Consider the following 12,592-nt stretch of genomic DNA (forward strand, 5'->3'; position numbering starts at 1 on the left):
GGAAAAAAACCATATAATAATGCGACCGTTATTTTTGAGGAAGATTTCCTACCTATGCAGGACCGGCTTCCCACGCATATGCTGCTCCTCCTGTATCCAAACCACATCGTCAGGCTCCTTGAGCCTGCTGGTATGCCACTTCCTGGTCTTCCGTGCTCCTATCAGCTAGCTAAATAGCTACCACCCTATCCTGTCCTGTAAAAAAAAAACAATGGCGAATGTGGGAGAAGGGGGAGGCTTTATTGAGGGCTATTGTTTGGAGGTGTGCCTAACTGTCCTATCTTTAAAGGCAGAATTAAATCTCAGATGTGCTGCTACGAAGGATGCAAAGGAAACAGCTGTTCTGGAACAGTTTGTGGTCAGGTACAGGGAGTTGCAAGGGAAAAGGCAGCTGTTATGGAAGTTTATCAGGTGCAGGGAGTCGCAAGGGGAAAATGCAGCTGTTTTGAAATGTTTTATTATTAGTTGCAGAGAGTTGCAAGGGAAAAGGCAGCTTTTTATTGTCAGGTGCAGCAGAGAGTAACAGAAAAGCAGTGGATGGAGAGGAAAATGAGGAGAGAGGGAGTAAGTAGAGCAAGGTAGAGGGGCTTAAACTAATAGAGCAGAGAAAAAGAAAGGGGCCTGGAGGGAGGGGGATTAAAATGAATAAAAAAGAAAGTGACAAGAAATAGCGGGGAGGAAACGAGGAGAGCAGGGAGTAACAGAAACTATCGGTGGAGGGAGAGTGAGTAAAACAAACAGAGAGGGAGAGCAAGGAGCAGAGCAGGGAGTGACAGAAACGATCAGTGGAGGGAGAGGGAGTAAAACACACAGCAGAGAGTGACAAGAAACAGCAGTGGAGGGAGGGGGGAACGAACAGAGAGCGAGAGAAACGAGCAGGGGAGGAGGGGGTTAAATGAATAGAGCAGAGAAGGGAAGCTAGCAGTAAAGGTGATCGAATCGGTAGAAGGAATGCAGGGAAGGACTGTGCCGTGACTGTGCGTCCTCACTCAATGGATGCAGCTCTATTTCACAGGCAGAAGCAGCCAGCGGCTCCAGAGCTACATGCTAGCGATTCCAAGACACAAAACTTGCCAAAGGGGCGAGCTGAAAACAGTTTTCAGGCTAATATGGAAATTTTTGACCCAAAAGGTATTAAAATAAAAACAATTCCTTCTATTTTACATGGTTTTCTGCATTGTAAAAAAATATGTTATATGCCCCCTTTAAATAAAGTCAAAAGTGCTCATATAAAGTGACTAATTGTCCTTAAGGCAAAAGAGCAGTGATTGCAGTAACTTTCGAAAAATGCCTCCATACATAGATTTCCTTACATCATGAATATGGTTTGTATCGGTCTACAATGATTCTTACATCTAGACAGGAAACCACCTGTACTACTATATAAACAAACTGTATCACGCTTGGCTTGAGACTAACGTTCGTTAACAAGGATATCTGCCCACTGATAAAGATCAACCCAGAGACATATCCAGCTTATTTATGCACATAGACAGACCATTGAGGAATATCCTTTATTGAACTAAGAAAGCAATATACACAGATGTATTTACAAGAAGGTGAAAGAAAAAAAAAAAAAAAGAAACCCCATGTAAAGCCAGATTCAGTCACTGTCACTTCCATCACTTGACCCAGAGCCCTGATCACTAGCACTTTGGTCCTCATTTTCCTGTTGTGAACGGTCACTACCAAACGGGCTACTGCTTGCACTACGGCTTCTGCGTCCCTGGCCTTTCTCTTCCTCCTCATCACTGCCACTATCCTCGCCATCTTGTCCACTCTCATTATGTCCATCTTCATCGCTATCATCGTCGTCATCATCATCATCACTACCAAAGATCTCTTCCTTGTCTCTGGCAGCCCGGTCATCTTCACTACTCTCTTTCTCCTGCTCATCTTCCTTCTCCTCTTCTTCAGCCCCCTCTCTCTCACTCTCACTGCCAGATTGCTCTGCACCGCTTCCTTCTTTCTCACTTCCGCTGCCCTTTTCTCCTTCTTCAGCATCTATAGGGCAAATAATAAAAAGGGAAAATTGGACTATTCAGTTAATTTTACCCAAAGGTAAACATTACCCTGAACCTAAATAAAAAAATTTGTTAACAGTGGAAGGAGAATAGACAGAAGCTATAGTTTTGTACAATACTAAATATATCAATGTTTAAAATAAAAAAAATATTAAGTGGAAGTTGCCAATCCTTCCTACCTGAGCCCTGTGTATCCCGGTCGACCTCAATTTCTTCCTCTTCTTCGGGTTCATGATTCTCCAGTTGAGCTCTTCGTGCTTCCTGTACATCCCCCAAAATATAGGACAGTAAGTAAAACATCACAATTCACCTATTATATATAGTACCATTTCACTCATCCAGACCCCAAATTACATTGCAGTTAAGGTCCAAGCCATACATCTATACCACCTTTATACATCTATAACTTAAAATTTGTAATTACCTGAGCTTCCAGTTCCTTCTCATGCATGTCTCTGTGTTTCACCACAAGCAAAGCATTTGTACCTGACTGAACACCAGCCTTAACTCTCCTCTTACTGAGTCGTACTCTGCAGGTGGAAAAAAAATCGTTCTCAAATGCTGACAAATCTTTCCTCTGGAGGTTTGTGTACAGCACAAAACATCACTGAAACCAGTAACAGTAGGTTTTAAACATTTTTGTTTAACGTTTGCTTACCTAGTTTCCAGTTCGTTATAATACACCCCATCACCTTCCCGAAAGATGAAGAAGTAATTCTCCTCATATCCTTTGCTGGCCTTGTTCTTTACATTCCAGTTATATTCTCTTGCTATCTTGTAATCGTAACTACAAACAAAAGCAGAAGGTTCAAATCTTAAAAAGAAGGGATTATGCAGGAAATAAGCGAATATTTTTCTCTCTAGGAAATGGAACAGTTAATATGATTGATTGGGCCGCCAATGTCAACCTTTGCAATAAATAATTAATTGAATAGGTGGGTTTACATTAAGAGAGAAAATGGACCAGTTAGAAGGTTTCAACCTCTAAAATAGGTGACAAACAATTTCCCATAAACTAAGCTATGTGAATGCACACAAGCTATTACAAAAACACACAAGATTCTTTATGAACACACTTATGTCAGGACATATGTTTGGACCAACCCCCAACCCACTGCAGAAAGTAAGTGGTTTTCTAAACATTTAGACAAAAGATAAAAGAATTAGAGGGAACAGTGTAAAGTGACTGGTAGTGGAACTACACTGGAGAAAGATTAAAGTTACAGGAAGAAAAAAAAAAGAATCGAAAAGGGGCTCAGTAGAGCAACCGAGAAAGGGGACTGCAGTGAAATTGTCCTTTCATTTTTGGATAGAGACTGCCTGGAAAATGATTTTTCCAATGTTAACATAAAAAGAGACTGGTTTCTCCTACAGAAGTGGGAGGGCATTTCAGACTCACATGTCCTCTGGCATGTAATCCAGACCCTCTTCTTGATCCCTCTTTCGTTTCCTCATGGTGTCTTCGCCTGGTAGGAAGTATGCTACAAATTGGTTTCCTTCCTCATCCATCATACCCCTGAAAAAAAAACAAAACAAAGGAATGATAAATACATAAAATGTTGGCTTTCAAATAAACAAGAAATACTTTAAATGTGGCACTATTACTTTAGAATATCATCTCCATGCTTATTTTTACCTATTTATAATTGTTTAGCCCACCCCAAAGCTTATTAATATTAATAGATTCTGAATTCATGTACTGGATGTGCTGGATACATTTTTAAACAGGCAGAAACTATCTGCATCATTTGTTATTTCTTGATCTTATTAGTGCACAACAGTGGAATTAAAAACACTTTCATTTTATCTCCTTGATTCTTCAGAAGAGTTGATGGAGGGGAAGCATGAAAATCCAATTAACGGTGAGCATTATGATGCCATCTTTATTGTACTCCTCATAGAGCCCCAGCCCCTTCAATGGAAATGGAGGGGGTTCTATTTAAAATAACCCTTCTGATTACATGAAGATGGTATAATAAGACTAAAATCAATATAATAATGATCCATCATTGCTTATTTTGGTTTAATTTACAGTTGCTCTGTTATATTAAAACAGTAAATTGAACTTGATCTGAATTAAGGATCATGAATTCATATTTGTAGGTATAGAACAACTTGTGCTAATGCCACTCACCTAATCATGGCCTGAGACATCATATCCAAAGCAGCAGTGCCTGAAGCATCCTTGGGTGCTGGATCTGAGTCAAATATAACTTGAGCACAGGGATTGATCCACATCTGCAGGAAAAAGTGGGGTGAAAAATTGTCATTTACAGTAAAACTGGGAATTTGTGATATATCTGTACAAACAGATAGCATTCATGGACACAGTAAAAATATTAAAGGTACATTTAATATTTAAATAGTTCAGCCAATAGGGCTTGTTCTAAACAAACTTTTTGCCTATTGTTTTAAGCGCAAAAAGAATCTTTTTTTATTTCTTCTTGGGCTAAACAGGGTGAGCACCAGTGCACAGATAATCAGAAGTCCATTATGCAGGGGGTTTATCTAATTATCTGCCTAGCAAGGAACAAACATGGAGTAGCTTCAGTCTCCCTGCTTGCCTTGTTTATCTCAAGGAATAATACCAATAAGAGATAAAATATGTTCAGCACAGCTTGTGATGAAAATAGGACCAGTAACACTAAAAAAATTTAAGAGTTTATTATACAGTAGACATTATTTGCCCTGCATTGGTAAATATTAATTATCCGCAAAATGTTAATGTAAAGATAAAGTATATTTTCACTTTATGGTGTTACTGGTCCTTTAAAAGCAATGATGTAAATACAGACCTTGAAATCTGGGAAGACTGGCATGACCTCCACTGGTGTAACACGAGGCTTGCTATAATGTTGTGAAATCTAAGGAGGGTAGAAAAGATTAAAAAAATATTTATAAGTACTTACAAATAACAACCCAAATCCTTGCAATAATATCACACACTTGACTTACATCTTTCTGGGCATCATCAAAGGTCTTCTCAATGGCAGAAATCTGGCTGTCTCTGTCTTTATATATATCTTCCTCTGTGAATTGCTGCTTGACAGAAACTCCAATCCTGGCCAATAGAAATAAAATTAGCCATGGCTCATTGAAAATAAGATAGGGACAATGATTTATAATAATGATTTAGGGTGACTTGTATTGTTTGGCTCAAGTATGACAAATGACACAAGCTCTTGGCACAAAGCCTACCATTTCTTAACAGCACAGTTATAACTAGTCCAGGCCACCACCATCTAGTAAACAAAGTATTATCTTAACACATAGTGATGTGCGGGTCGAGACCCACCTTCACCCCTCCATTTATAGACCCACGCCACCCCGCTGATGTCACAAAAGGGGTGGGACAGGAACAAGTCTATGAAACAGGAAGGCGGCAGTCTAAGGTTGCGGGCGGGGAGAGCAGGCAGAAGAGCTCAACCCCACCCTCAACCAGCAAGAGGAGCAGCGTTGTCGGCCTGAATCCACAGGTATCAGGCCAGCCCACACATCACTATTAAACACTTATAAGTTAATTCACTTATTTGTGTTTTATTCATTCATAAGTGCACTGATCACATTACTAGACATGAAGCGTACACAACGCAGACAAACTTATGCAGGCACACCTACCATATCCGATTACTTTGCCTACGTTTTCTCATGCCTGACAAATCATACCCACTACCACCACACCAAATGAACACGTGTTACCCTTCATGGCATCAATCAGAGAAGTTTCAATGCAGGTCTTTCCAAAAGATGTCAGAAAGTTAGGATAGGGGAGGGTCAGGTTACATCTGCAGCACTTGTGGTTCTTTAGCCTGGCCCTGATGCCTTCTTATCATTAAAGTGAGCTTCCAACTTGAATTTATGCTTAAAACAGGATACTCTCTGCCACTCTGTCTGCACTGACATTATTGTAAGGCTTCAGGAGGTTAAGTCCTGGTAAACCTTTTACACTTCTTACTTGAAACATTATCTGGTAAAAGGCTTAAACATCAGAATTCCAGCCACATGAACTTACTTGACTTCTGGCTTCTCATTGGAAACACCATAACGGTTAAACTCCGTGGAGATATATTCCGTTTTCCTCATCCATGGTACAACCTTAGCATGCTGCTGAGATCTGACAAAATATTAAAAAAAAAAATCTGAAAATGTTGCCATAGGTAGATATAAGAACATTTGTGCATTTTTCACTCCCCACGTGTACCCATCCTTAAGTCTCTTCAATTTCCATTGCTTGGAGGGAGAAGCTTAGGGATAAAGAATTTCTACATGAAGGTTGCTACCTTTTGGAGCTGCTGGGAGCCTGAATTTCCTCTTCTAGAAGCTTCTCATCAGCAAAATCAAGAGTCACTACAAAAACAGAAGGTCAGTATAGCAAGATAATTAAAAGCACAATAGGACACTGTCACAAAAGCAACACTGTAACATTCAGACACTCAAGTCACTCATTTATTTCCAGGCCTGACTCGCTTTGGACAGTAACACTACTATTTTGAAAAAGTGTGTTAACCCGAGGATGTCAAATCATAGGTAGACTGTCAGTATCCCTATGAAGTTATAAAGGTGTGCTTTATTTTCTGCAGCATTCTCCCCTCCCCAAAATAATGCATTCTTTTTCTCTATCAAACAGTTAATTTAGTACCCGAGACCACACTCTGCAACTTTAGACAAAACAGTTTTATATTTATTTCATACCAGTAACCAATTAATTAAAACAATATTCAATATTACAATTTATTAGATATTACTGGTAGATATAACTGGTTATGCAAGTACCCAAAAAAAAAAACAACAGTGTGCCAATTCAATTATTGTTGTGAGCAAAATAACTCGTTCTTAATTGCTGAGAAAAAAAATGTATCACATAATATGAGGGCAACAACAACTACCCCCTTCAAAGGGAACACATGGAGAACTACTAAGAGAGGGGAACAGCCCCTGACCAACATCTGAGTGACTTGTGGCTAAAACCCCCAGTCACACCTGACAGTTAAGCAATTACAGTATACTACAATTGATTAGAGTCTGCTTTTTTTCTCACCATTGGGGTCTATACGATAGGTATCCGGGTTAATTAGGTCAATGGTTACCCCCAAATCTGGTTCCGTCAGAAGGTCATGCTTGTGCTGTTTCTCCAGCGATGTGGCTTTATACTGTACAAATCTAAAACACAACAAATACTCCAGTAGAATGACGTGCAGACATCTAGACACATATATACAAAAACATTTCTAAACCTTACCTGTTCTGGTCAAAAGGGTAAGTTATAAACTTGGGGTCAAAGGGAATATCAGGGAGCGTGTTGCAGTATTTCACACGACAGACAACCCCTGATCTAAACATGAGACACAAAAATAGTAAATAGAAAGAAGTAATGTGACTGATGTGTAATATTAAATACAAATATTATAAAATGAATATATAAATGAAAATATATATCCCCCCTCAAAAAGTACTGCAATGTGCCAATAATTATGTATGCCCACAATGTAAGAAAATTGCATCTCCTCACTCAAAAATAATATATTTATTTGAAAGGTATTCTCCAATATATAGATAGTTATGTATAAAGTGACCGTCAATTAAGCCAATCCTAAAATAGTCTGCAACTCATCTTTATGGTGTTGTAGCTATTCAGACTCAAAACAAAGGAGGAAGAGCTCATATTAACATTAAAAAACAGCCAACAGGTTATTGAAGCTAAAATAAACTTCACAAATATTCCAGTTCACATAAAATGACATTTAGCCTGTATAATCACAATCAGGTGCAGAGTCAATGTGGCTAATGGCTATGCCCTTATTATTTTGCAGCTTTTCTTATATGTGTATTTACCCAGTAAAATGCCAATGCATTATTGGTCTTTCACATTATCGATCAGTATATTTTCATATATTAAATCCCTAGTTTTAATGTACAGTTCATAAATAGAATCTGGGGTGACCCTTATTATTTCTAATTACCTATTGGTCATGTCTAGAGATTCAATAAGAACATCCTCCCCGCCTTGAAATAGGGAGATTCAGCTTTGTTTGATAGGCTTTTTCCCTTCTGCCTACCACACTATGCTTGGTTCTTTGGGGGGGGGGGCTGCTGTGAGTTCCACACTTCTGAATAAGGTACTGATATTAATTGTTACACTTGTGTCTAGCCTAATATTGACATTACATGTTAGAGTGATCCCCACCATCCATGCTTAGTTTATATCATCCATGGGCCAGTGTATACTTGACTGCCTACACATATTGGGATTACAATGCCAGATTTTCAGTGTAAATTGAAATATTTATTAAAATCAATATAACTGAACTGTTAGCTATTAACAACAATGATTAGGGTCCTCTACCTAAACTGTTGTTAGCTTACACTCTATTTCTGTAAAACAAAGAAAAACGTACCTCTCTGGAACTGTACGATGAGAACTGGACCTAAAGCAGAAGATTAATAAAAACATACATGAGTACAAGACAATAAGAAACAACACACAAGCACAGATCTCTCAACCAGAATAACCTCAAACAGTTGCTCCTTTTGCAAGAATCTTCTATATAGATGATCTTGCAAGTCATCATTGACCTGCATACAAATGAATTAGAATAGTTTGGTGCCATGATCTTTCTACCAACTAACATCTTCTTATACTATTTACTGCAACAGCAGGTTGGGCACATTTGCCCCTATCTATATAAACAGGTATAAACATACAACAAAGCCTACGAATATGACATATGGCAAAGGTAAACATGGAAAGAGAAAAAACAGGTCTGCTAATACCAGCTGCAATAGGCAGACTCCATGGAGTTTAAAGGGTAGTGGATCTTTAAATCAACTTTCAATATATTGTGGAATGCCCTGTTCGTACCAACTTTTCAGTAGGTCGTCATCTTTTATTAGGGATGCACAAAATTCAGGATTTGGCCTTTTTCAGCAGAAATCAGACAAATCCGAGCAGAACCAAATCCCTATAATCATGTGAATCACAAAGAAATTGTGATTTTTTTTTCCACATGCTGTTCTTTTTAAACCTTCATTTGGAATCAGCCAAATCCTTTATAAAATAGTATTATAAACAAGTATTAAATTATATGATTCAGAGCATCCCTTTCTTTTGTATTTTTGCTTCTCTCAAGCTTCCAAATTGGGGTCACTGACTCTGGCAGCCAAAAAACTATTTGCCCTGTAAAGCTACAATCTTATTGTTAATTTCTAATACTTATTTTTCTATTTAGGCCCTCTCCTATTCTTCTTTGGTGATACTATAAAAATAAGTTGGACATAGAGCGAATTTTAAAATCAAGCTGTTGCCAAATACAGCTGCTGAATTACTGTTTTGATAAAAACCCATAGTTAAAAACAAATACAGGATATAAAAAATAAAAGCCCCACAAATCCACAGATCCCTACCCGGTTGGTAAAGTAGTCCTCCTCCAAACTTCAGATGAAATAGTATTTGCAGAGATCACCAGCGCTAAATGCAAATTTCTTTCCCCTTTAGCTTTGATCGCTGGTGATCTCATCAAACACTACCACTAGATCCTCAATGGTTCATGTCTGTGTTACAAAATAATCATGTGTTCTAAAGTTTATTTCTCCAAAAGTTGAGGACTGATACTGCCACAATAATGCTTACATACAGAACACTAAAAGTTCTCTTGATATATTAAGTGTGAGACTAGCCTGCCAGGGGATCTTCAAGTGGGCTATCAAAGCCAGGTTCCCCAGGAGGATAAATCTGACACTAGATATACAGAATCTAAACTTTTCATATAATTAAAGCTAAAATTTTACCCTTCAGGCCATTAGAAGCTAGACACAACCATTTATATACTGCACTCATATTGCAGTAAGAACTAAAGTGCAGTGCCACTAATCATACAGAATGTAGCTTTTACTAGCAGTGTAAATGCAAGCAAAGGTATCATTGTAAGCTACAGGTTTACCAAAGCAAGTGGAGCACGTAAGAAAATTAACTATATGTTTGTATTCATTACTACAATAGGGCATGTATGTATTATAGACGTAACATTGATTGAAAACAATGGGGCTTATTTATCAACAGTGGGTAAATTTGACCATGGGCAGTTACCTATAGCAACCAATCTGTGATTAGCTTTTTTTATGCCAGCTGCAAGTAGGAAACTTAACCCCATACGTCCTGCACTGACAGGTAGGGCCATATGCATATCCGATTGGTTGCCATGGGTTACTGCCCATGGGTAAATTTGCCCAACACTGATAAATGACCCCCAATAACTCTTCAGTCTGACGTTTCTGCTGTACTACACTTCCCAGCATGCCTTGCAAATGAGAAGAAGGTCATATATACCAGCAGAAAGAAAGGATGAAGACACACATTTCTTATTTTAAGGCTGAAACTACACAAAGAAGTTGCTTATAACTTTCCAAGATCCCCCCGTAAAAAGAGTTTAAAGGCAGGCTGATAACGGTGCGCCTTTAGTTCTGAACCGGTCTCATGGAGTTGATATGGCGCAGCAAGGATCCTGCTCACCTATGTCCGTCCTCTCGCTGTGCCTGAGTCTGGATAGTAGGAGCCATGTCGTGTTTACCGCTGGACCGACAACCACCGCTCGCAACTCACAGCCACAACCGGAAGTCGGGTCCTCGTAAAACCACGCCCCTGGGAGTCAAAAGCAAATGCCTGTTCGTGTATCTACGGCAAACAAAACGTCCCAACGCTATAAGCCTGACGTCAGGACGTCAGTTCCCGAACTGAAGGGCATTGTGTAAGTTTAAACAGGAGAGCTGCAGGAGAGTCCGAGTATATGGGAAAGGTCGCAAATGAAGGTGGATACAAAAGACTTAGCAGCAGAGATTAAACATCCTTTACATCAGTCCTTCTTTGCGTCAGTAGAGTTTACAATCTAAGGTCTCCATCACGTACACGATATACATTTTCACAGCAGCCTGTATGTTTGTGAAACTTGAAAACTGGCACATGCATGGCTGATAAACAAAAAAAAGTTGCTGGGCACAAATTTGCAGTGTTCATTCGTATTCCATTAGAGCAAAAATTAAAAGTGTTAAAAGAGAAGGAAAGCTCCAGTAGTAATATAACACACCCAGTCAGACACCAGGGGCCCACCATAAAACCTTAGACCAGGGGCCCACTCTCAGTGCTATTATTCTTCATCTATTCAATCAACCTCTATTCTCCTAGTCTCTTTTCTTTACATACTATAATCAATTATTCCATCTATTTAGCCTCTTTGTTCTTATAGAAATAGGGAATGGCCATGAAATAGGCCGAAAGTTAAGCAGCATGAGGGCCCCCTGGAGTTTTCCTGGTATCCAGGTGGGCCAGTCCGACACTGCACCCAGTGATTCTAGTAGTTGCTTGTCTCCTGCCCTGAGTCTGTGCTTCAGGTGTCGGACTGGAACACCAGGGTCCCACCAAAAACCTTAGATCAGGGGCAGAGCCGGGCCAACCCAGCCAGGCGCCCTAGGCAACCTGGCTCAGTGCGTGCTCTAGTGCGTAACCGCGTTATAGTGCGCACGCGCAAAACTGCGCTACGTGAGCGCATGCGCGAAAGCGCAATTAAGAAAAAATATCCACGGCAGTCGGGGAGAGACAGGACCGGACAATGGGGTGGGTGACAGAGCAGGTACGTGCCTGGCGCCCCCCCCACCTTTGCGCCCTAGGCACGTGCCTACTCTGCCTACCCCTAGTTCCGGCCCTGATCAGAGGCCCACCCAAAAACCTTAGACCAGGGGCCATTCTCAGGACTATTCTTCTTCCTCTCCTTACTCAACCTCTATTCTCAAAGTCTCTTTTCTTTACATGCAGTGTCAGACTGGGATGCCAGGGGCCCACCAGAAACCCTTAGGCTAAGGCCACACTAGGCGATAGCGCCGCGATTTGACTCGCGGCGACTTTTCGCCGCGACTTTTAAGCCGCAATCGCTGGGGAAACTGTAGCGCTGCCGTCTATGGGGAATCGCGAAAAATCGCCAGCGTAAAAACACACGCGGCGATCTTTTCTCTACTGTCGCTCGAAATTGCCTCGCTACAATAGAAAAAATTGCGGCGCTATCGCCTAGTGTGGCCTTAGCCTTAGGCTGAGGGCCCACTTTACAAACTATTATTCCTCCTCTCCTCATTCAATCTTTTATACTCCTAGTCTTCTATCTCTACATACTATATTATTAAGCCCCATAAAGAAATAGGGAATGGCCATGAAATAGGCCAAATGGTTAGAAGCATGAGGGCCCACCAGGAGTTTTCCTGGTATCCTGGTGGGCCAGTCCGGCACTGTGCGCTTCTATTCAAGAAATGCAACTGTTTGGGTTATTTTACCTTGAGTGCTACATCATGATCATTATTCATACTAAATCCAGGCCCCCTGCGCAAAATATGGGTAATCTGAAATGCAAGCAATCTTGGGTCACCTGCAACTCCTACCCCTGTAGCTGCCAGGTCTACATATACTGTGAATGCGATTACTCCATTACGTCTGGGCTTTTTGTTATTTTTTACTTATCTCCTTTTGTGAATAATTAAAATAAATTGAATTATGGATTATATACACAAACTTGTCTTCTGAAGCCTAGAAA

At 40.1% G+C, this 12,592-nt stretch overlaps 1 protein-coding gene across 1 annotated transcript; it reads right to left on the bottom strand.

Annotated features, from left to right (window-relative positions):
• Positions 1–1,500: 1,500 nt before the first annotated feature.
• Positions 1,501–10,613, bottom strand: paf1.L (PAF1 homolog, Paf1/RNA polymerase II complex component L homeolog; the record flags this gene model as incomplete). The annotated part of the gene is given in 14 exon segments (NM_001092989.1): positions 1,501–2,004; positions 2,204–2,285; positions 2,449–2,554; positions 2,683–2,811; positions 3,424–3,540; positions 4,159–4,262; positions 4,820–4,888; positions 4,980–5,085; positions 6,037–6,138; positions 6,305–6,371; positions 7,063–7,184; positions 7,264–7,356; positions 8,420–8,449; positions 10,531–10,613. Coding segments are annotated over 14 exon segments (1,575 nt in total). The 3' UTR covers positions 1,501–1,603.
• Positions 10,614–12,592: the final 1,979 nt, after the last annotated feature.

Source organism: Xenopus laevis, chromosome 8L, assembly GCF_017654675.1.
Source record: "Xenopus laevis strain J_2021 chromosome 8L, Xenopus_laevis_v10.1, whole genome shotgun sequence".
NCBI classification, from domain to species: Eukaryota; Metazoa; Chordata; class Amphibia; order Anura; family Pipidae; genus Xenopus; species Xenopus laevis.